Here is a 24,112-nt window from a genome sequence, read left to right on the forward strand (position 1 = left end):
AAGGGGATGCTGTGGTCTTGGGAGTCGCATGTCGTGGGGTGGGATGTGGCACCTGGGGACAATGCTGGCTGTTGGCACAACCTCAGCTGGGGCGATGGCACGGCAGTGGTGCTAGTTGACCCATTCACGCGTCCCTGCTGCAGGGTGACTTCCCTGTTGTTGTGGAGTTGGGGACAGGGTGGACACAGCTCCGCCAGTGCCCCATGTCCTTGCATGTGGGGCTGGCTGCCCCTGTGCTGCTGGGGCGACTGGGCTGTCCTTTCCTGGGGTTGTTTTCCACCCGCCGGGCATGGGGAGCAGAGGAGGGGCTGTGCCGCCGCGGTGGCTCGCGGCAGGTGGCTGCTGCCGCTGTCTCGCCAGGGCCTGTCCCCATACAAAGCCCTGCTCCCTCCCTCCCGGCCCCACGCCACAGGGCTGCTTGCCAAATTTGCACCGCGTGTCGCAAGAAGCAGCCGGAACATGGGGTTGGGCTCCCCCCGTGGCTGCGCAACCCCTGCCCTCGGCATCCCTGCCAGTGCCTGGGTGCTGGGGAAACTGAGGCAGCGGGGCAGGAGGCAGCTTGCCTGAAGGAACCAGTGCCAGTGCTGGGGAGAGAAAACAGGATTCTTGGCATGGACTGGCGCTGCTGCACACTGCCTGCGGGTGAGGGTTGCTTTTTGCTGGGTGTTGCCAGCACCACGGCTGCTCTTCACCCCGGTTTTCCAGAGCCACTCTGCACAGGGGCGCCCCGGGGACTGTGGCTCTGTCCCTGCAGGTGACACCCTCCCTTTGGCACTACTGAAAGGGGCGATTGTTCCCCTCCCGGGGGTGGCTGGCGCTGTGTGTGGCGGGGCTGGCGTGGGCAGCGGGTTGGCCTTGGCCCCCTGCCCGCCGCCGTGCCCTTTTCCAGCGGCAGCTGCCTGTGGGCACGGCTTGGCAGCCGTCCTGCCTGCGGGCTTGGCCGGGGCAGGACCCCTCTGCATCGCCTCTGTGCAGGGTTGCGACACCTGGGGCTGGTGCCACGGCTGTCACGAGTTTGCAGTTCTCAACCCTGCAGTGGCTTTCCTCTATATCAGCTCTGTCCCTGGCTGGGACAGGCTCAGAGGGGACAAGCAGGGAGCTGGTTCTCCCTGCCCTGCCAAAAAGTCCCTCTGGAAAGGTGCCCAGTGGCTTCACTCCTGCAGAAGTGATGTGTCAGTGAAATCCCCTGATTTTCCATCCCAGGAGGGGGCTGTTGTCCCCACCACACTGGAGCTCTTTGGGGACCAGAGCATCTCTCCTAGGGGGTTTGTGGGCACCCTGTGGCATGTGGGATGGTGAGATCCCCCAGCGCACACTCAGCTCCACCAACACTGCTGCGTATCCTTCCCCTCCCAGCTCGCTTGTCAGCTAATGGCCCGACTTATTCCTATGGCTTTTTAAGTACTTAATGGCGCGCGGGGCTAATGATGCGGCTCCCTCTGTTCGTACCACTCGGATAGATGGATGGTGTCGGGGTTTGGCGCTGCCCGAACCTGTGGGGATGGGGACAGGGACGAGAAGGGACCGGGCCGGTGCCCTGTGGAGTTGGGGCTGCAAGCGGGCGTCTGCCTGCCCGCCTCTCCTCCCTCCTCCGCGTGGCTGCTCCCAGCAGTAATGTCACCGTAAACGATATTTATCACGAGGTGATAAAAATCTATTTCCAGCGACCTCTTGGAAATGGCCCTCGTAAAACCAGGCAGCAGACGGAGGCAGGAGGCAGACAGCGGGGAGGGGGAACGGGCAGGGAAATGGCTGTAATCAGGCCGGCGCTGCCGGGGAGCCAGCCCTGCTATTCCCCATCCTGGGAAATCGATGGCAGCCGTGGGGACTCGAGGGCTGTCCAGGCATGGCTGGGTGGCTCCTTGAGCATCCCGGGCTTCCAACATCCCACGGATGCGGCATCTCTCTCCAGGCCACAAAGGGAGGGCCAGAGCAATGCTCGTGTTTAAACAAGCGGGATGGGGGAAGGCTTTTGCTTGCCCATAGCTGCGTCCCAGGGCTGTTTGTTTACTGAAGCATTCCCAAAGTGACTCCTCAAGGGATTGACTTGGAGATGTTGGACCAGAGCTGGTCCTGGAGGATGGGGTCAGAAATGGGATGCTGCGTGATCTCCCCTCCTCCAGCTCCGTCCCTTGATGCCGGTTGCTGGGTGCTGATTCAGCCATTTCCCTCCTGACACTAATTACTCAGCCCGTCACAGACCTGGCCATAAATTCTCCGGCAGGAGCAGCCTGGGAGGCAGAAAGAGCCTCCTTGGCTCCTTTCCCCGCTGACCTGAGCAGGGACCTGTAATCTGGTGTAATTCATCCGTGTGCTGAGTTGGCAGTCGGCTGCCCCATCCCCTCCACCCCACCTTTGGGGTGCGCTGTCCTCCCCCTCCAACATCCCAATGCCCTGTCAAGAAGCATCGCTCTTGCCTTTGTGGGACACTCAGCCTAGCTGAGTCCCCTCCACTGGTAGGGACAGCCTGAGTGACCCGTTGTCCCTGCTATGCCCTGGTGATGCTACTGGCCTGAGCATCCCTGCGGTCTTCACTTTTCGGCGGGGAGGGGGGAGGCAGAAGGCACCTGGGCCACCTTTGTGGGCTTGGAGAGGTAGGATTTGCTCCTAAAAATGGGGACAGGGTAGTGTCCCCTCTCCATGTTGTCCCCTGGGGGAGGAAGGCTATGGGGGAATACATCTGACTGCAGGGTTTAATCTCCAGTCCTGATGGAGACTTGTAATCATGTGAAGTAATTAACAAGGTGGGGCAGTGATTGGACTGTCCCAAGGGCCTAGGTGTCCCCGTCCTGGGGGTGGCTGCCCCAGGGGGAACACAAGCTGGCCAGGGGCTGTGACAGGAGGGGACAGCGGGAAGGATGGGGACATCCAGCCTGGGTACCGCTCACACGTGCAAAGTGCTTGAAATTCCCGCTGAGGAGCATGGCACTGCTAAGGGACATCGTGCCACCCAGGGGCTTCGTGCCCACCCTCCTGGCATGCCCGGGGCATGTGGTGACACGGCGGAGTGTGTGCCGCAGGTATTATCCTGCATTAAAGTTTCCCCTTGCAGATGGTGTGCGTTTAATCTGCGGCTTAACGAAGCGTCGGACCTGGCAGTAAGTCCGTCTTTAGATGGCAGGCAGGAGCTGAGAACTGGCTCACTAAGCTGCCCAGCTGGATAAAGAAGGGGGACACGGTGGGGGGACACTGAGGCTTCACTGCCACCATGTCGCAAACTGATTGCTTGGCCATGCTGAGGAGGACGAGGGATTTTGCTGTGAGTCTCGTTACCGTGATGTATCCCACCTTGAGTTGGATGGGGTTGGCCAGGTGGGTCCCCTCACATGGTGCTATCCCCCAGCAAAGCCTTGCGCTGCCTCAACTGCTCCTCTCTGCCTCAGTTTACCCCTGAGCATATTGTGGAGTTTTGCACATGTGGGAATGCCCCGAAAACATGAGCTGATGTGGGGTGGGTGGGATTTTCCAGAGTAAAAAGCCCCTTGGAGCAGCCACCTCTCCCTGTGGCTGGTATGTAGTGTGGCAGGGAGGTGACACAAGTGTTTAGGGTGGTGCAGAGGGACTGGTGGCTGCAGACCGACCTGTGGCTCTGGAAGTGGGTGAGCTGGGTGCTATGCTGGCTTCTAGGGCCAAGGTGTCCCCGAGATGGGGATGGGGACATGGGGGATGGTGTGGGACCCTGGGGTGAGCTGCACCCCCCTGTTTCTGGACTGGGGCCTCATGGTCCCTGGGGGGTACAGGCAGTGGTGGCACAGAGCTGGGGCTGTGGTGTGGTGACAGAGTGAGCTGCAGGGACAGCCAAGAGGGTCACTGCTCCACCACGGTGGTTGGTGTCAGGGTGCAGTGTCACAGTTTCAGCTGTCCACCCTGGAGTCTAATGATGACAGTGTGGGCACTGTGCTGCATGGCTTTGGGGAAACACTTGTGGATCTGAGAGGGCTGGTTGTCCCTCCAGGGGCAGCTCCCCTTGCAGTGCCAGGAGCAGAGGTGCTGCTGCCGGCACTGCTGTCTGTACATGGATGGGATGCTCACATCCTCCCCTGCCTCAGTTTCCCTGCCTTGAAATCAAGGTGGAGGGAACATTTCCTAGCCTGGCAGGAAGGGGTAGACCTAAGCAAGAGCTGCATTTCCCCACAGTGGGATGGTTGCTGCTCTGACACTGAGCAGGGTGTAGGTCCTGTCCTGGGGACTGGGGTGACATGGTGGTGAGTGCCGGTGACTCCTGGTGTGGAAGCAGATGCTGCGGGACCCAGCACCGCCTGGGTGGGTGGTGGAGATGCTGGCATCTCCCAGGGCCTCACGCTACCAGCCGTGGCTCTTCCTGCAGCTGGGGAAACTGAGGCACGGGAGGGGGGCGCGGTGTGGCCAGGGCTGCTGAAGCAGCGAGCAGCCACCGGTCCCCACACCCTGAGCCCCGGTGGAGCTCGAGGGAAGCCGGGAGCGACTGTGTGCCCCCCGCCTCCCCCTCCATCACCTCCCCATTCGCTGGCGAACAAATGTCTGTTCTTGCAAAAAAAAGAAGTGACAGGGGTCGGCGCAGTGCTTTCCACATGACCTGCCCGGGAACAGAGGACGTCTTTGTTAATCCAGCGAGCTGTCAGTTCAGCCTCTTCACAAAAGGCATAAACCACTTATTGCTGCTCTCACCCCTGACCCCGGATCCGCCTGCGCGCCCTCCATTGTGCCGTCTCGAGGAAGCTGGCAAACAATTTCGGCTCTGGCTCCCCCCTCCCTGCCGGTGGCTGCGAGCGGGGTCCGCCTATCACCCTGCCGGCATGGGGAACCGCTGTGGGTGGACCCCCAGCATCACCACCGCCACCAACCTCCCCCCTCCCGGCCGCATCTGCGCGCCCGCCGCCTCGCCTGGCAGCTGCTGTGGAGGGACGGAGCTGCCACAAAGGGAGGGAGGGTAGCAGCAGGACCACATCGCTCCCTCCATCTCTCCCGGGGCTGCTGGAGCAGCTGGCTGGATCCCCTGGGCTTCGGTGAGGGGGTGCCGGGTGCTGCACCCCGCAGCCCTCGGCCAAAACCCCTTAATTGGAGGAGAAGAAAGCTCCTTAGAGCCCCCGGCTGGGACGAGCTGGACTGGCAGCTTTAGCCAAAGCCGCTTACGGCCCGGCACAAAGCTGGTGAGAACAGCCCAGCTTCCCAGGGCTGCTGTGGGATGGGGCGATGCTCGCACCCTGCCAGCCTCGGGGGCCCCGGTGGGTCACACAGGGTGAGAGCAGAGGGGTGGACAGAGCATGTGCCACCCGCCCTGTCGCTCAGTGCCCAGCACCCGGACCCTGTGGCTGGTGCGTGCTGGAGCAATTAGATGCAGTCACTTTGGGGCTATATATAACCCAAATTGCTGCCTGCAGCTTGTTAGCTGGCTGTCAGAGCCACTGTGGGTGAGATGGTGTCACCAGTGTGGGGAGGAGTGGCTGGAAGGGGGACACGGGGACCCGCTGCTTCCCAGTGATGGGGCATGAGGGGGGAGATGCAGCCACCCCAAAAGCAGCAGTGAAGTGGGGGGTTGCAAACACGCTTCGCTGGCGTGGTGCAGGGGACACTGCGGTGGCACAGGGGTCAGGGTCCCCTTGCTTGCGGTACAGCCTGACCCCTGGGTCAGGGTGCTGGCCCATGGTGGGGCAGTGCTGGCGCATCCCTCCCCGGTGACATTTCCAGTGTCACGTCCCAATGTGGTGTCAAGTCTCCACACTGCCTGTCCCCTCCATCCATCCCTGCCTGCCCTGCTGCCAGTCCCTGCCCGGCTGTGGTGTTGTGCTGCGGTCCCCATGCCGGGGAGGAGCGCAGCACCTCGGGCTGTCTGGGGGCAGCTGCGAGATGAGTGTGAACATATTGTGTGGGCTCCTGCGGCAGGCGTCACGGTGTCGCTGCTGGAGAGCCAGCGGGAACCGCAGCCTCGCCGTGACAAACGGCTCCGGCACAGCCGCCGTGCCCACGCGGGCGCCGCCAGAGGGCTGGGTTGTGCTGCGGCACCCCCGGCTTCACCCATGGGACTTGGGGAGGGGATCCAGGTGGGCAGCAATGCCCATGGCTGCGGGGGTGGGCTGATCCCTGGCATGCGGTGTCCCTACAGCCATATTAATTTACTGGGGGGTCCCCCTGGTTGGGTGCATCCCCAGCTTGGGAAGGGTTAACGGTACCTTGTGCCTTTTGTTTTTTTCCCATTTTTTGATTCTCCCCCCTTTCCCCTTTTCTAATGAGGGGTTAGCACAGCTGTAATTGCAGGTTCCAACTTTCCACTAGCAAACAGGGCTGAGAAACTTGAAACGTGGTGGGGATGCAGGGATCCAGCCACCGCCCCTCCTGTGGGGACCCGCGGGGTGCCATGCTGTCCCACCGGCGGGGACCCTATTGTGCCAGGTCTCTGGGCACAGCCCGTTTTTGGGGGAGAACCCTGTGTTTGCAGGCTGCTGGGAGGAGGAGGAGTGTGAACATGTGGCAGGGGCTGTGCCTGTGGTGGTGACCATAAAGTCCCCGCATGAGCCAGGGGACTCAGTGACCTCAATGGCAAACGCTGCCTGGGGGGAGCCTGCTCACCACAGCCCAGAACACTGCAAAACCACCAGCTGGGTGCTGGGGGACACTGCTCCCCAAGTGCTGAGGCTCTTCCTTCCACAGCTGGATCTCTGCATCCCCCGGGAGGTGCAGGATGAGGCCCCTCCATCCTGAGCCTCCTCCTCACCTCAGCCCTTGAGCTTATGTGCAGGTTTTGCCAAAACCCATGACTGGTGTGATGGGGTGATGCCAGCCAAGAGGTGACACGCCATGACCACATCCACCCCCGGTGACAGCCCCAGCTGCCAGCAGCGCTGGGGTTTTCCAGGGTGCTGCCACCCAGGGGGGTGGAGGTTGGGGTGTGCGGGTGTGATGCTGCCAGGGTTGGGGGGTTTGGCTGTGCCTGTGGCATCCCTGTGGGCAGCATCGCCGTGAGCAGCATCATTGCAGCCCACCCTGGTGCAGACGAGGCACGGGGAGGGTGGAACAGGGAAGCTGCATTTTTTGGTGTCCCGCAGGCAAGGGAAATGTGCTGGCACAGCCGCCTGCGTGCCAGATCCCTCACTGGAGAGTTGCCATGGCCCTTTGCTTTCCTGCTCCCTCACCTCCATCCACAAGCCAAGGGGTGAGCTGGGTGCCGTAGCAGGTATTTATCCCTCTGATGGAGCAGAAGGAATGTGTCCTTGGTGAGGAGGAATGGATGTGGGGATACTGCTCCCTGCCACCACCGTGTCCCCCCAGCTGTGAAGCTGCCTGCCCTGGGTACCACGGTGCTGCCACACCGGTGGTGGGGGACACGGGTGACATGGGGTCTGGCCGTACCTCTCCTTGCCTATGCCTCAAGGCCAGCAACTGTGTTTTCACCTGGCCTGAGCGCTCCGTGTCTTCATACCAAGGACTCGCTGCAGGTGACGGATGTAGATGCCACGCTGGGGGGAGTTCAGGGAATCACTGTGTTGTGGGACTGTCTATGCTGTCTCTGGTTGGACCCTTATCTCCCTGGTTTTGTCACCTGTGTAGCTGCTCTGTCATCCCTGCCCATCTCCCCTGGCTTGCAGCCCTCGCCTGCATGCTGGCTCAATTTTCCCCATGTTAATAGCATCACATAATAATGTCATATTGATGTCACCTTGCTACCTCGGACCTGGACCCTTCCCTTGGGGCCATGGCCCTGGTCCCTGCTGGGGCTGTGCACAGCTGGTGCGTGCTGTGAGCTGTTGCAGCCTTGTCCCCAAGTCCCACTGTCCGTCTGTCCTTGTGCAGGCTCCCTCGGTGCGTTTCTGCAGAGCCACTCATGCATCGAGCGGGCCAGGCTCAGCTTAGCGCTGTTGGCTGCTCCCCTCTCTGTGCATCTCCCCACACTCCTCACTGGGGTGGGAGCTGTGGGTCAGGCTCAGCATCACACCGGTGGGATCTGGGGGGGCTGCCAGCCGTCCCCTCGAATTTTGGTGCTTAGTGGCAGAGCACCCATCTCTCCCCACCTCTGCCTGAGCACCTCGGGGTGCTGCTTAGCAAATTAGCACCCAAATCAACCTACTCACCTCTAATTGGGGGTGAGTCTTTGAGGACGATGTCGGGGAGGAAGGTCCCCCCCCCCCACCTCTGAGGGGCTGCCACAATGCTTTATCTGGGTGGACAGATCCCTCCTAATTGAGCAGATATTCCGTGTTCGCAAACAGATGGCTCCTTTGCATCAATTATTTCTTATCTGTGTAACCGGGGATGATTTGCTGACAGATAGCGCCGGGTGAAGTTAAAGCAGGGAGGCGGCCAGTGCTCCGTGCTGCTCCGGCTGCTGCCTGGGGGGTCCCAGGGGGCACAGCCGGCAAAGGGGGGGATGGATTCCGGCTGCCCCTTGGGCAGGTAGAACACGTCTCTGGTGCTTTTGTATCTCAGCATTCCCTGGCAGAAAAATAGAGGGGATTGGGGCCGGCACCCATGTGGGGGTGGTGGGTTGGGATCAGGGGTGCTGTGGGACTCCAATCACTGCCAAAATCCACCTTTACGACCCAGACCCACCGCTCCCTGGCTGTGTTTTGCTCAATGCTTCTGTGATGCATGACGGGGGATGATTAATGTTAATTAACGATTAGTTGCTCCGGGTATCAGAGTGTACCCCAGGCCTTTCCCATGCCCACAGGTGGGGGAACTGCTACCTGCTGGTACCGGTGGCATCACCCCAGGAGGAGCAGTGATGTCACAGCATATCCCCCAGGACCACAGGGAGATGTACCTGTCATCTCCATGGACCCCTCACCAAGTTTTTGGGGATGTCCCCTGCCTGCTGTGAAAGTCACCTTCTGTTAATCACTGGGGAAGAGAAGAGCATCCTGCTGTCATTAGGGCAGCCGGTGCCACCCCACCAGTTGGAGCCGGTATGTGGTGGCACTCGAGGACTCATGGGATGTGCCGAGTGCTCGCGGTTGTGTGATGCTGCCATATGGATTCCATAAATTAAACCTTTCCAGGAAGTGAACGGTAAATTTATACGTCTGCTCGTGTGCGTGGCTCATTGAATCTGAGGGCTTCCCGGCAAAAAATTCACCTGCCATCCATCTCGCTTCAGCTCTTACCGTTTATAGGACTAATCCCGAGGAAAACAGGATCAACATAAAATCCTCTCTGTGCTGCAACCCTGGCCCTAACCTCCAAAAATCAAGAGTGGGGCATCCCCTATGGGTGTCCCCTATGGCAGTAGGTTAGGTTGCCCACATCCCGCTGTACCCGGGGTGGCTGTAGCATCCTGGGGACCCGCTCGGAGCCGAGGCCAGGTTGTCTGTCCTGGAGCAGTGTGGTGGTGCCGGGATGCATGTGGTGTCACTGACTGTCACTTTATTGAAGATAAACAGAAGCAGCGACAGCCCAAGCTATATGCCTAGGGGGTTGACAGCTACAACAAACACGGGGCCACAGCAGCGCTGGGGGACACCGGGGGTCGGTGAGGGGGGACAGTCCCCAAACTGAGCAAGAAGCAGCGGCAATGCTGTCCCCATCCTTGTGGCACATTTTCCTCACCTGCCCTGCAGGGAAGGTGACAGGGGGGTTGTTGATCTCGGGTAAACACTGCCCGGTTGAGTAATCGGGAGCTGCCTAACCGGCCAGCTGCCACCGGCGAGCCGGGGGACGCCGCTTTGATTCATGTCCTCTCCCCCCCCTCCAGCCTTTCTTGTCTGGCCATGCTGGGAGCCATCGGCCGGATCCAGCTGTAGCCCCGCGGCGTGGGCTGGCGTGCAGCTCCCCGCGCCCGCCACGTGCACCAGCCGGCAGGAAAACAAAAGCATCCTGTGTCTGTGCGCCCCTGCCCTGCCCGGGGTCCCCCCCAATGCCGGCAATGATCTGCTTGGGCTGGGGAAGGGAAAGTACTGAGTTTCTGTCCTGCTTCTCTTCCAGGCATCCTCTTCGTCTGTCGAGACAGCTGCCAACAAGCCTGTGGCTGGCGAGCCCCGGCACCGAGCAGCCAGCGCTGGGGAGAGCCCAGGGACGGGCAGCGGCACAGCCCCGGACGTTGGCCCCCGGACATCGGCGTTGGATGTGGAAAGCACAGACGCTGGAACCACAAGTAGGTGATGCTGGAGGGATCAGGGACGGTGTGTGGTTTGCGTCTCCCAGCAAAGGCTTGCGCCCAGCGGTTTGGGGCTCTGAAACCCACAGCCCCACCGGGGAGGTGACCCCGATGGCACCCCAGTACCTGCCTGTCGTCTCTGGGGCCATGAGTCAAGCCGTGGGCGCCGGGGAGAGCTGCGGTGTTAGGCTGCCCATGCTGTGGAGCTGGGGGAGCCCCCGGGGCTGGGCTGTGCCACGGCTCCTTGGACTCGGCCGCCCTGTCCGTCAGGAGCAGCAGCATTTTTGGGAGAGGTATCACGCGTGCTTCCCGCCTGCCGCCTCCCTGGACCGGTTTGTTTGCCAGCCCTTCCCGGCGGGTGCGCCGTGCCGCGCTGTGCCATGCCACGCTAGGCTGCTTTGATCTGCCGGTGCTGGTTCCTGGCGCTGGGCTGGGAAGAGTCAAGAACCGCAAGGTGCAGCGGGCAGGGAGCCGGTGAGGGCAGGGAAATGGTGCAGACAGGGCAATGGTGCAGGCAGCACCGCTTCTGCCAGGCAAGAAGAGTGTTTGTGACCTCCCCAAGTCCCCCGGAAAGGGCACTTCCCTGCGATGCAGTGGCCCGTGTCAGCCATCAATCAGCCCCGTGGGGATTTGGCCCTGGTTTGGGACCCTGCAAGGCACCGTGTCCCCCGGGGGGGTCAGGAGGCATTTGCAAGCTGCTCACAGCCCAGCCGGCAGCAGCGTGGAGGCAAGCTGGGAGCCGTGGCCTGGAACGGGCTCGCTGGAGTCAGCTCGGGATTTATTACCCTGCCAGTGGCTGCCGGGCAAAGGTGACAGTGACTAATGGCTTGTTACACGCCTGCCACATCTCATCTGTGCGCCGCGGCCGGCGCTCCCAGCCCCAGAGTGCGGGCAGCCTGTGCCTACCCTCCCTTCCCCAGGGGAGATGGGGGCAAACCCCCCTTGTACCCCCATGGGGACCTCGGCCGGAGCGGGTAACATCGGGCTGAATTGGCACGGTAATCTGCCCCATGCAGAGGATGGAGACCTGCTCCAGTGGCTGGCGTCCCCAAGGGTACCACCACATCTCAGGGTTTCCCAGCTGGTGGCGCGTCCCTGGGTGCCCCGGTGAGCCTCGTGTGACACATGGGACTTTCTGGCGCATGAAACTCTCTTGCGGTTGCAAAACCATGAGCCGTGCTTGCCACCACTCAGCTGGCCAGGGTCACCGGGCTGGGACGCGGAGGAGAGCGTTGCGTTGTGCGGATGGATGCTGACAAAGCCACAAATGCATTCACTAGGAAAATTAAAAAATTAACAGGCATTGGCTCACTCTAGATTAGTAAAGGCAAGGAGATAAAAGCGGCTCTTTATACCTTGTGAGAATTGCTGATAAGGGCATTTGTTCCTCTGTATTCTTTAAAAAGAATGCAATAAAAATTTAAAATAGAACGGGAAAAGGGAGACGGGGAGGGGGGGAAGCGCTGGTGGTGCCGGCGAGGAGGCTGCCGGCAGCAGTGGTGGGGCAGGCGCTGGGGCCCGCTGGAGGAAGAGGAGGAGGAGAAGGAGGAGAAGGATGGAGGGGAAGCAGAGGCGAGGGTGAGCTGAGATGGGGTTCGCGTGGGTGGGTGGGTCTGTAACTTCTTCCACTTGCAAGTGGGCTGAGCCCCACCCCGCTCGTTGCGCTGGTGTTTCCAAATTCCCAGAGCCTGCTTAGAGGTCCAAGCAGTTTTGGGGTGGGGGTCAAATGGCTGGGTGCCGCCTCCCGACCTCTTGCCCCCAGCGCTGCATTTGGTGGGGACAGAGGGAAGGCGAGGGGTGCTCCAGGGTGAGCTCTGTCCCCCATGCCGTGGGGTTCCCCAAGCCCAGGGTGACCTCCCTCCCCTAGCCTCAGGGTGACCTTTGTCCCCCCCACCATGGGGACCCCCAGTTCCAGGGTAACCTCTGTCCCCCACACCATGGGGTCTCTCAACCCCAGGATGACCTTTGTTCCCCATGCCAAAGGGTTCCCCAAGCCCAGGGTGACCTCTGTCCCCCACGCTGTAGCCATAGGTGCCCCTCGCCTTCCCTCTGTCCCCGCCAAATGCATTGTCCTGTACGTTGGTCTCAGGGCTGTCACCCCCCCATCACCCTAACTCTTGGGGGCACCTTCCCCGATGCTGCATCACGACCCCCATAGGGGGGGTTCCCCCATCCCCACTGCACCCGACCCCCATAGTGGGGGTCCCCCCGCCTTCCCCAGCATCCCTCCTAGCAGACCCCCGTTCCGGTGCCTGCCTCCCCCGGGGTGGGGAAGGTGCCATCCGCCCGGCCCCCTCCCCCGTCGGGGCGCTGCCCTGCCCGGCCCGGCCCCCGGTGAGTCACGCTCCAGCCGTGCGGCTCCCGGGGCGGCGGGCGGGCGCCGAGGGAAGCAGGAAGCGGCGGGGGGAAGGCTCGGCTCGGCTCGGCTCCGCTCCGCTCCCTTCACCGCCCTCCCCATGGAGGAGCGCAGCCCCCGCTGGACAACGCGGCCGACGGGTGAGTGCTGCACCGCCCCCCCCCCCCCCCGCTAAGAAAACCCCCGAACCCCTCCCAGCGCCGTGGAAAGGGGGGAACAGGGGCTGCCCCTGCGCTGGAGGGGTGGGATGGGACAATTTCCCTTCTCTCAGCCCCTTTGCCTCTGCTGTGGGTTGGAGGGCTCAGAGGTCACCCTGGGGCTGGGGCGACAGATCACCCTGGGGTAGAGGTCACCCAGGACTTGCGGAACTCTGTGGCGTGGGGGACAAAGATCACCCAGGGGTTGGGAGACCCCATGGTGTGGGGTACAGAGGTTGCCCTGGAGTTGGGGGTTGCTGTGGTGTGGGGAACAGAGGTCACTCTGGACCTGGGGGATGGAGGTCACCCTGGGTGTTGGGAACCTCATGGCATGGGGGACAAAGATCGCCCTGAGGTTGAGAGACCCCATGGTTGGGGAGATGGAGGTCGCCCTGAAGTTGGGGGTCTCCGTGGTGTGGGGGACAGAGGTCGCCTTGGAGTTGGGGGACCCCATGGCACAGGGGATGGAGGTCGCTCTGGAGCTGGGGGACTGTATGGTGTGGGGGACAGAGGTTGCTTTGGGTTTGGGGGACTCTCATTTGAGGAATGGAGGTCACCCTGGCTTTGGGGGACACTGTTGTGTGGAGCACAGAGGTCACCCTGGAGTTGAGAGACCCCATGGTTTGGTGGCCATAGGTCACCCTGGGCTTGGGGGACCCTGTTGTGTTGGGGGCAGAGGTTGCTTGGGGGTTGAGGGACCCCATTGTGTGCGGGACAGAGGTCACCCTGGAGTTAGGAGACCGCATGGCATGGGGGACAGAGGTTGTCTTGGAGTTGGGACTCCAGTTGCTGCATCTCCTGGGGGATGCTGGGGGCAGATGGGACCCACTGGGTGCTGCAGGCGCAGGGTCTCGTGTTGGCTGGGGTGCTTAGTCCCTGTGTCCTACGTTGTCACAGAAAACATTTGGGTCTCTTTGCACATGGGGAGCCTGGCCTGTGGGGCATGCAGGGCCGTGCTGAGGGTCATGTGGCAGCACAGACCTTGTCATGTCTGCTTGGCGCTCACCATCTGTATTTCTACTGAGCTGAGCACACGGGGAGCTGCTGTGGGGCCGTGCCTCAATTTCCCACAACACCGCTCTACCCTTGCAGGCAACTCTTGTATTATTTGTTTTTCTGGACCACTGGGGCTGGGGGGGACGTGTGCAGCCTGACCTGGGGAGCCCAGGCACCGCATCGGGGTGATGCCGCGGTCCCGGCGTCTTGCCCAACTCATTGTCTGCCCGTGTGTTTATTGCTCTGCTTCATGCTGGCTCTTCCACCCCTGCCTGCCTTGCCCTTCGCCCTGGGGCCTGGTGGTTCACCACGCCATGCTCACAGCCGCACTCACACCTTTACGCTGTGCTGCGTCCTGGCAACTGCTTTACATGGTGGAACCAGTGCCAGTGCCCGGCTGCCATCCCCAAACCCCAGGTGAGTGCCCACTGCCAGCCATTGGAGCAGCAGCACGAGTGCCTGGCTCTCCTCCTCCCCGAGCACTGAACCCCTTGGACCAGAGCATCCCAACAGAGCTGCAGTGGGTGCCAGGGTGCCGTGGGGACGCCCACAGGGCCAGGAGCAGGAGCCACAGAGCGAGTTAGTTAATGGAGGGAAAAGGCAGCTGGAAGGCAGAGCCTCTTCCTCCGAGGCTGCTGCGCGCGTGCGCGCCGGCCCGTGCGAGCACAGGGGTGAGCCGGTGTGGTTTGTGGGTGAGCGTGCGCCGCGCTGGGTGTGCGCTTGGCAGCGTCTCCGTGTAACCTGGTGGGGAGGTGTTGGGCGTGACAATGGCGAGTGGTGGTGACGGCGTAGCAGTGCTGGCCCGGCCAAGGCCAGTGGCTCCTGTGGGGCTGGGGATGTGTGTGTGTGTTTGTGTGCACGCGTTGCACAACCCAAGAGTGCCACGGGCAGCTGCTGGTGCAAGCAGCGTGCGTGGAGCATGCTCCCCCCCGCTTTGTTGGGTGCACGCTGGGGCGTGTGAGCGCGTGTGCGTGCACATGAGCGTGTGCGTGCATGCCCTTGTGTGCCTGCGTTTGTGTGTGCACGCACGAGTGTGCACACCTGGGGCATTTTTTGGGTGGGAGGGTTGGGGGTGTGTGTGTATGTGTGCTGGCTGCAGGGCAGGGAGCGTTACAGCGGAGACAGTGGCTTTGGCGGGGGGCCAGGCTGTCGGGGGGACGTTGGGAGGACACAAGACAGTTTATCGCTTCCTGATGTGCCAGCACCCAGATTGGGGGGCAGCTCAAGGTGGGGTTGGTATTTTTAATCTCCTCTCTTTCCTGCTCCTTTCTCTCCCTCAGGTGCTGCCCCTAACCCTGGTTATCAGGGTTAGGTCTATCACCCATCTGCAGGGTGGTGGGTGTCCCTGGGGTGGGGCCTGCGTGACAGGGGTCCGCAGGGCAGCACCAGCAAGTCCCAGCTCCCATCTGGGAAGGGACAACCAGGACGGAGCTTGGCACGCCATGGCCACCCGGGCGGGCTGCCAGCGGGATTGCCCTTGAACTAGCCCTTGCTGTGCCTTGTGCCTCGGCTGCCCCGGCCGCTTGGCCATGGGTCCGCCCCATGTCTCCCCCCGCAACCCCGGCACCCCGCTGCCTGCTGGTGGTTGCACCACGGCGCGGGAGGAAGCTCTCCCGTCACCGATAACCACCTTATCGTGGGGCCTTCTGCAAGGACGGGTGGCATGGCCCCCTCCGGCCCTTATCTGCACTGGCTGTTGGCCCCGGCTCGGCTCACAGTCCCCTTCTCCCCCTCCAGCACCCGGCGTAGAGCCCACGGGGTTGGCCCTTCAGGGGCGGCCGCTTGGCAGCCTGCCCCTGCTATCCTTTTTGAAGTTTAAAATCCATTTAAGTCAAGAGGAGGGAAAGTTATTGCCGCTAAAGCCCCTTGCGTTGAGCAGTAAATCCTCTTTGCTGTGCCGACGCCGCCTCTTAGCACCCGCAGGACTGGGTCGGGGGGGTCAGACTGGATGCCCCCCGAAACCAGCACTCTGCAGCCCTTGCAGACGGGTGCTGTAGGTGCATTTAGGGCTGGGAGAGAGCAGCGAGCCTCATAGATCCCCCTAAAGCATGGCCAACGTGGGGCAGAGGTCCCTTTGCAGCACCCCCAGCCTCACTGAGTGGGCAGGAGCATCCCTGCTGCTCACTTGCCACTTGTTTGCTGCTTGCTCACTGTTTCTCACACTGATTTGCTCCAGAAAGGGGGCTCTCCCCCTGTCATCGATGCCCTGGTGTCCCCCACGGTGTGGATCCTGCACCCCCCCCGCTGACATGCACCCTGCGGGGTTTGAGGCCGATGGAGCCTCAACGTGCTGCCAGCACACCAGAGTTTTTATTTGATTTCCCTTCTCCAGAGCTGGCAATATTTAAATATTAATGCTTGCCTCTAATTGCTGTGTCAGAGGAGCGGGCCGGGGTGAGTGCAGGGGTGGCAGTGCCGGCTAATTTTGTTGTCTCGGGGAGTGTTTGCGGAGGAGAAATGTTTGTGTGGATTTTTTACTCCCTTGGGATTTTTTGCTGGGCCCTGGCAGTGCTGTGCGACAGGGGATGGCGGGCTGTGATGCCATCAGGGTGATGGGACCTCACGACCTGATCCCCCCATATTTTACAGTGCAGTTTGCCACCTTCAGCATCCGGGGGCCCCCCAACCCTTGCAGCGGGAGGGTTAATGGCAAAGATTTGTTGTTTTTCTTTTTTTCTTGGGGCAGAGCGGCGTCAGATGCTTGCACGCTCGCTTCCTGTAATAAAGCGACCGCCGGCGCGCTTGTCACCTGCTCTCTGTTGTGCTGCCAAGCGGCAGACATGCCGCTTCTTGCTGCGGGCCCTGGCGTGCTCCCCGCCGCCGCCGCTGCTCCTGCCCGCCCCGGGCGCTCGCCCTGTGCCAGCGCGGCATTAGCAGGTGTTTTTTCGGGGAGGGCGCGACGGTGCCTGTTGCCACACGCCCTGTGCGGGTGGGGACCGTTTAACTGTTCCTGGCTGCGGCCGTGCCTCCTTTGCTGCCCTCCCCGCTCCCCCCGCCAGGGTGTAGCGGTGATGACAGAGCTTGTACTCGGGGTTCTGCGCTGTCCCTGTCCCCTGGGATGCGCTGCTGGGGTGCTGTGTCCCCCCCACAGCATCCTTGCTCCATGGCCCTGCTGCTCCCCAGCATTTGGGGTGCGGAGCCCCGCGGGCAGGCTTGGCAAAACCCCTTGCTTGGCAGAGCCAGCCCAGCTGCTGCAGGGGTCTCCGGTTGTCCCCAGCTGCGCCATGCTGTGCCACACACTTGGAGTTTGTTGGGGGGCATCTGTGCAACATGTGCCAGGTACAACCTGTGCGAGCTGTTTGGTGCTGCTGTCTACCATACTGTGCCAAGCCCCACAGCGCCCCGGGGTGCACGGGGGTCTGCAGAGCAGGTCTGATGGGGGCGGCTGAGGGACCCGGGGGGTTCAGCCTGGAGAACAGGAGCTGAGGGGAGACCTTCTGATCTCTGAACTGCCTGAAAGGAGCTTGGAGACAGGGGGGTCAGGCTCTGCTCCCAAGGAACAAACACCGGGACTGGAGGAAATGGCCTCAAGTTGCGCCAGGGGAGGCTGAGATTGGATCTTGGGATCAATTTCTTCCCCAAAGGGCTGTCGGGCATTGGAACAGGCTGCCCAGGGCAATGGTGGAGTCACCGTCCCTGGAGGGGTTGAACAGATGGAGATGAGGTTCTCAGGGACATGGGGTAGTGCTGGGGTGGGGTCATGGTTGGACTCGATCTTGAGTGTCTCTCCCAACCAAAATGATTCTATACCACACAGTCCCCTTGGATGTACAGGGACTGCCCCCAGTGCCACGCATCCCCCAGGGACACACAGCTTTGCTGCCAGCGCCTTTCCAGCGCAGTTGGGGGACTTTCCCCCTTGGGGGTTATCTCTGCTCGCCTCGATACCCTCCGTGACCTCTTTGCCACCCCCATGCAACCGTTGCTTCTACCACTCCCGCCCTAGCTGTGCAATCTCCTTCCTCCCACCCGGCACGGTGACACCACCGTCCCCATTAACCCCGTGGTGAGGTGCTGCATTTCCCAGGGTTCTGCTCCTCTTAACCCCAACTACGGTGGATTTTACATGGCTGTAACCTGGCTCATCGGAAGGGATTAACATTGTGTCTGCTCCTGAGGGACAACTGGTGCCTTTCCCCAGGCAGAAGCATGGCAGATGAGGGGTGCAGGGATGTTTGGGGACAAATTGCACCCAAACATCCCCCGTGGAGGAGGCAGGACAGGTTTTGCTCCCTCCCACCCAGCCCCGGCTCCCGGCACCAGCTTTGTTTGCACCGTATAACAAGATGATGGGTTAGGGTCAAGCTGTGGGTTCATAACTTGTTGGAAGACTTTGCCGAACAATAAAGGTGTCTGGTTTTATATCTGCTCGTATTTTATCTGTGCCACGGCCTTTCCCCAGCACTGACCGGGATTTACGGCGGGGGATATTTGGACGTGTCGAGGCGAGCTGGGGAAGCCGAGGCTGACCCCCCCATCCCCACGCCTTTGCATTCAGTGCCTGTGCGCTGAAATATTTACCTTCCAGCTCCTCTGACAGTTCAAGCCGTCTCGTGAAGCAAAGGTTATTGAACTGCGAATGTTATGACATTACATTTTTGTGTCTGCACTTTCAAGATGCGTGATGCAGCCTGAATGATAAGTGATCTCAGGGTTAAGGGTGGATTTTTTTTTCCTTTCTTCTCCTTTCCCTCCTCCTGTTCTCCTCCCTGCCTCGGCGCGGGGCTGGGCTGGCGGGTCTGCTGGGGCTTGATAACGCTCCCTTTTATTGCCCTGCCTTTGCATTCCTTTGGCTGCTCTCCCTGCAGTTGGTGTGGGTGCTGGGGAGGCTTTGAGGAGGTGGGAGAGGGGCAATCCCAGCACAAAAACTGGCCACACTGGTGCGTGCCTCAGTTTCCCTAACCCATATGCCGTGGAGCACATCTGGGTTGCGTCCCCCTCTTGTTGGACGATGCTGATGCTGACCCAGGTACCCCAACCCTTCCTGCATCCTGGTGGGGAGGGGAACACGGCATCCCGCATCCCACAAGAGCTGTTTCTTGAGGCAGGAGATGATGTGCTGGTTTGCACCCTGGTGCTGATCTTGCAACCCCATTAGTGGGGTTTTGGGGAGCCAGTGGGCTGGACTGCCGGTGTGATGCTCCCTGGTACCCCGATTCTTTTGATTCTGAGCATCTCAGCAGTTATCCCCACTTGAGATGCAGCATCCTGCACATGGGGATGTGTGGGGAGGGGGACAAGTGACAGTGGGGTCTGGCCTGTCCTGTACTACACTAGAGGGCAGCAGCAAACTGGATCAGGGGCTGTGTTCAGTCCCTGGGGAGGTGGGTGTCTAACCCCCCAAATTTGCCTGGACACTGTGGGTTTACAGCAAGGGAGCTGCTTGTTTTTACGCTTGAACAAACTCTCTTGCAAACCAAATTCCATCCAGCAGCAGGGCAAGGGCCCTCAAACCAGTCCGACTCGCGGTGTCATGTCATTCCGGGAGCAAATTAATTAAGTTGTTCCATAGATTTGGCCGCATTGGCTACCGGTGAATCACATCTAACCCCCCGCTCTCCCCTCTTTCCTTCCCTCCCTGGGCTCCCCGCTCCATCTCGGCTCCCTGCTAGAATCAACATCTCACCCCAGGAGATTTCCATGGGCTCAGGACCAGCCGAGCATCCCGAGCATCCCAAGTCGGGGCCGCCCGCCAGCACTAACAGAAACCAGCTGTGCGGGCAGGGGGGCTGCTGGGGAAGGGAATATATAAAATAAAAAAAAAAAGAAAAAGAAAAAAAAAAAGAGGTCAGGGCCCGGGAAATTAAATGTTCATAAACGCAGGCCCGAGTGCTTAAAAAGTAGGGCAGTGCCATTAAATCTCATTAAAGTTTAATACCTATCAGTGCCACTTCAGGCAGCCCTTGGACATTGCTTTAATTTGATGGGTGTTAAGGGAGAATTATCAAATAATTGTGCTGGCTGGGGACTTGCTTTTATCATGTTACATGGAAAGCTCTCCCGGCTTTGTGCCGCACATCAAAACAGCGGCGGATAGGTATTGTTCTGGGGAGGGGATGGAGGGGAGCTGCAGGGGGGGTCCCTGCAGTCCCTGTCACCCTCGGTGGTGGCAGAAGGGATGAGGGACACCGAATCAGGTTGTTACAGGGATTAGCAGCCCCATGGATCTGTTTTTTCTCCTCAAATTTAACCTGTGGGAGGAAGGGTCTGCTGCCCTGAGCCATCATCCCTGGGGGTGGCATGGGGACAGCAAGCATCCTGCTAGTGTCCCCATGGGTCCTATTGGTGTCCCTGTGGGTCCTGCCGATGTCCCCATGAGTTCTGGCAGTGTCCTTATGGGTCCTACTGGTGTCTCTGTGGGTCCTTCTGATGTCCCTGTGGGTCTTTCTGGTGTCCCCCTGGGTCCCTTCAGTGTCCCTATGGGTACTGCTGATGTCCCCATGGGTCCCCCGTGTCCCTGTGGATCTTCCCAGTGTCCCTGTGGATCTTTCCAGTGTTCCCATGGGTCCTGCCAATGTCCCTGTGGGTCTTGCCAGTGTCCCCATGGGTCCTGCTGGTGCTTCTATGGGTCCTACCGGTGTCCCTGTGGGTCCTACCAATGTCCCTGTGGGTGTTTTCAGTGTCCCTGTGGGTCATGCCAATGTCCCCGTGGGTCTTGCCAGTGTCCCCATGGGTCCTAACATTGTTCCCATAGGTCCTGCCTGTGTCCCCATGGGTCCTGCCAATGTCCCCATGTCCCAGCAGTGTCATGTCACCCTTCCTGCACTTGCTGCCTTGGGATGCTGATGCGGAGCTGTGGGCTCTGCTAATTAATGCTAATTTTTGACGAGGCTCTGGGGGCTGGGAATTGCCACTGTGAGGTGCTGAGCGGGGATCACCGGCTCCGCGCGGAGGCAAGCACATGGGCCTATGCATTTTTTATAGGGTGCACCCAGGGTTATTTTTATTTCCTTCTATTTCCTCCCTCCTCCTCTCGCCGTAAAAGTCCTGGTTGATAAAGAATTAGTGCCAGGTCGTTAGTCCTGGTTTTTATGAGATAAAGCCGGGCGCAAGGTGCTGTCGTGTAAACGCCGGGGCCAGGGGAGCGCGGGGACGGGGAGAGCGGAGCTGCTGCTATGAATTATTCAGCAGCGCCTGATTTCACATTATTCTCACTGATACTTTTACAACCTGTCAGTAAATAAAAAGATTCTACATTATTTATAGAAATGGACCCGAATTGGTTAGGAGAATTTACTGTTGCTATTATTAAGGGCTGCTCAGCACCACGTTAATGAGAGCTGGGTGATGGCAAACGCTGGTTCCCGTGGGCTTGGTGTCCCCCGCGCCATCCCGGGCTGTGACTGTGTCCCCTCGGCTGTCGCTGCTGCCAGCTCCCTCATCTGGGGCCTGTCCCGCATGCATGGGCTGTGTGATGATGTGCATGTGTCCCCAGCTACAGGATGGACGTAGAGGGATGAGGGTCTCACTGGCTTGGGGCTGCTTGAGGGGGGACATCTCCTTCTCAGGGATGTATCCAACCTGGGGACATCTTCTTCCCAGGGACACCTTCCCAGGGGTGAAAACTTCTCAGGGATGTCTTCTTCCCAGGGATGACATCTTCCTGGGGACAACATCTTCCCAGTGATGACATATCGTCCCAGGGACATCTCCTTCCTAGAGACATCTGCTTCCTGGGCACATCTTCCTGGGGACCACATCATACCAGGGACTTCTCCTTCCTGGGATATCTGCCTCCAGGGGACATCTCCTTCCTGGTGACAACATCTTCCCAGGAACATCTCCTTCCTAGGGACAGCATCTTCCCACGGACATCTGCTTCCTGGGGACATGTTCTTGGGGACCACATCTTCCCAGGGATGTCTCCTTCCTGGGATATCTCCCTCCTAGAAACATCTCCTTCCCAGGGATGTATCCCTCCTGGGGACATATTCCCAGTGACATCTCCTTCCCAGAGACAATCTGCTTTCTGGGGACATCTTCCCAGGGACCATCTCCTTCCCTGGGACCATATCTTCCCAGGGATGTCTCCTTCCCAGTGACAACATCTTCCTAGGGACCTCTCCTTCCTTAGGGATCTCTCCTTCCTAGGGACCTCTCCTTGCTGGGGACATCTTCCTGCTGCCACCCTGGGACACATCTCTTGTGCTTTCCATGCACTTGGCCTTTCTACCCCCACACGCATGTACCCTGGCTCTGCTTCCAGTATTTGCCCATCACCCAAGCAGGAGCCATCCCACCCATGTCCCCTCCTTGAATCCCATCTGGGCTCCCCACGTCCCTGATGTGACAGCTCTGGGGAGGTGGAAAAGCTTCGTGTGGCGCAGGAATTAAATCAGAGGGGTGGAAAGCCCCAGGGAGGCGGGTGTTCGGCTGCGGGTACCACGGTGATGTGCCGCCTGGACAAACGGACGAGGTGGCTGGAAAGAAAACGAGAGGAAACCCAAGAGCTTGATGGTTTGTCTGCGGTGTCCTAAGGTGGCTGCTCCCGGGCTGGCGGTGACAGGTTTATTGGCAGGCAGAGCGGGCTGGAAGGATTGTCGGCTATTTACAGTGCTGGGGCCGTGACTTTGCGAGCAGACAGTTAACATAAATTCACATGATGGATCAGTTATCACTTCATTGAACTTGTGGCGGATCCATTGAAGGCTGTGCAGTAACATACTGTTTCCTGGCTCCGCGCAGCGCTGGGATACATTAAATACACTTTATTTATAGCTTACCATTGCTGCACTGTGGGCAGGAGAATGCAGCTTTTGCAACTATCATCTAATTTTATGATGAGCATTAAAGCAAGGCCTATAATTTGCACCTTTTTATTCATTAGACACTGGTGCAGCCATAAGTCAAGAATGCCCAGGGATTTAGATGCAGATCCAGAAGATAAACTATTGACAAGCCAGATGTATTTTTACATTAGTGTGCCTTTACAATAGTTTATGTTGAGAGTGGAATATAAATTGCATTATTAAATACGAACCACTCTTGGAACCGCTGCTTCTGCGCAGGCAGGGCGGGATTCGGAGCCACGGAGCAAGGAGGCTTTTCCTAATGGCTTGAGATTGGGCAGGGGATTTTTATTTTGGGTTTATATTCACCCTGGATGTGCCGATACAGCAGGGTGCTGTCCCTTGGGGGAGCTGGTGACCCTGTGGGATGTCCCCACGTGGAGCAAAGCCACCCCAGCCATGTGTCCCCATCGGACACCTCCACTCGGCCACTGCCACCCGGCCAGCAGTGAGTTAAATCCTTTTGTTTCCGAGGCAATACAGTTTATATTATGAGCATGAATAAAAGATGGTTGTGCTAGGGGTAGCTGTCAGGATCTTCGCCGCCTATAAAGGCTTCTACTGTAGCTTGACAGTAAAAGACTGTGTTTGGGGACTGATGTGGTTTCTCAAAGGAGCTAAATAAATAAGGGGCGCTTATTTTTACACCAGTAAAGGCTGCTGGAAATTTAAAGCCCTGTTTATCTCGCCGAAATCGTGGTGTTTATTGTTATCTCACGGAGGGGGAATTTGCATGTTCGCTAATAATTAACTGAACCCAGCGCTTCTCCCTCCTGTACGTGCCATGGCCCTGCTGTTATCTGGGGGGAGGAAACGCTTGGGAATCAAATGCAAATATTGACCGTGCCTGGGCTGGGTGTGCGGGGACAGCCGGGCGCTCCCCAGTGACCTGTCCCGTGGCTGTTTGGGGGCTGGGTGCTTGTGTGCCACACGAGAGGGCTGATGGGAGCCGTCCCCATGGCCGCTTTGTCCCCACTGCCACCCTGTCCTTATTGCCACCCCAAACCTATTGCCACGTGTCCCCACTGAGACTCCATTGCCCTCCAGTCCCTATTGCTCCCCCATCCCTATCCCGTCCCAACTATCATCCTGTCCTCAGTGCTGCCCCGCTCTTATTTCTACCCAGTCCCCATTGCCACCTCGTCCCCATTGCCACCCTATTGCCACTCTGTCCCTATTTCCATCCAGTCACCATTGCCATACCATCCCTGTCGCCACCCTGTCCCCATTGTCACCCCATTGCCCCCATGTCCTCGTTGCCACCCCATCCTTATTTCCACCTTGTCCCCATTGCCACCACTTCCCCATTACTACCCTGTCCCCATTGCCACCCCATCCCCATTGCCACCCCATCCTTATTTTCACCCCGTCCCCACTGTCACCCCATTACCCCCTTGTCCCCATTGCCACCCCATCCTTATTTCCACCCTGTTCCCATCATCACCCCATCCCCACTGTCACCCCATCACCACCCCATACCCATTGCCAACCCTTTGTGCCCGCTGCTAACAGGCGTCCCATCCCGGTTGCCGGTCCCCGTGCCACCAGATGCTGCCACTCCGTGTCACACCATCATGTCGCTAGCGGAGTGTAACGGGGAGAGCAGTCGGTGCCTTTGTTTCTCCTGCTCTCTGCACAGCTGTCACTTCCAGTGATCAGTAGAAAAATCATCACCCTGCCGGATCATACATATGGAACGGTGTCTGTG

The 24,112-nt window shown here is 59.7% G+C and overlaps 1 protein-coding gene across 3 annotated transcripts in view; it reads left to right on the top strand.

The window, feature by feature from the left end:
* GSE1 (Gse1 coiled-coil protein) overlaps window positions 1-24,112 on the top strand; it is a 98,747-nt gene that overhangs the window by 23,757 nt on the left and 50,878 nt on the right. For all 3 annotated transcript variants that reach the window (XM_065848010.2, XM_071814171.1, XM_065848011.2), the window contains one exon: window positions 9,895-10,063. In XM_065848010.2, the coding sequence (XP_065704082.1) occupies window positions 9,895-10,063 (169 nt within the window). The remainder of the gene's footprint in view (window positions 1-9,894; window positions 10,064-24,112) is intronic.

The sequence above is a fragment of the Patagioenas fasciata genome, chromosome 13, assembly GCF_037038585.1.
Source record: "Patagioenas fasciata isolate bPatFas1 chromosome 13, bPatFas1.hap1, whole genome shotgun sequence".
Classification (NCBI taxonomy): domain Eukaryota; kingdom Metazoa; phylum Chordata; class Aves; order Columbiformes; family Columbidae; genus Patagioenas; species Patagioenas fasciata.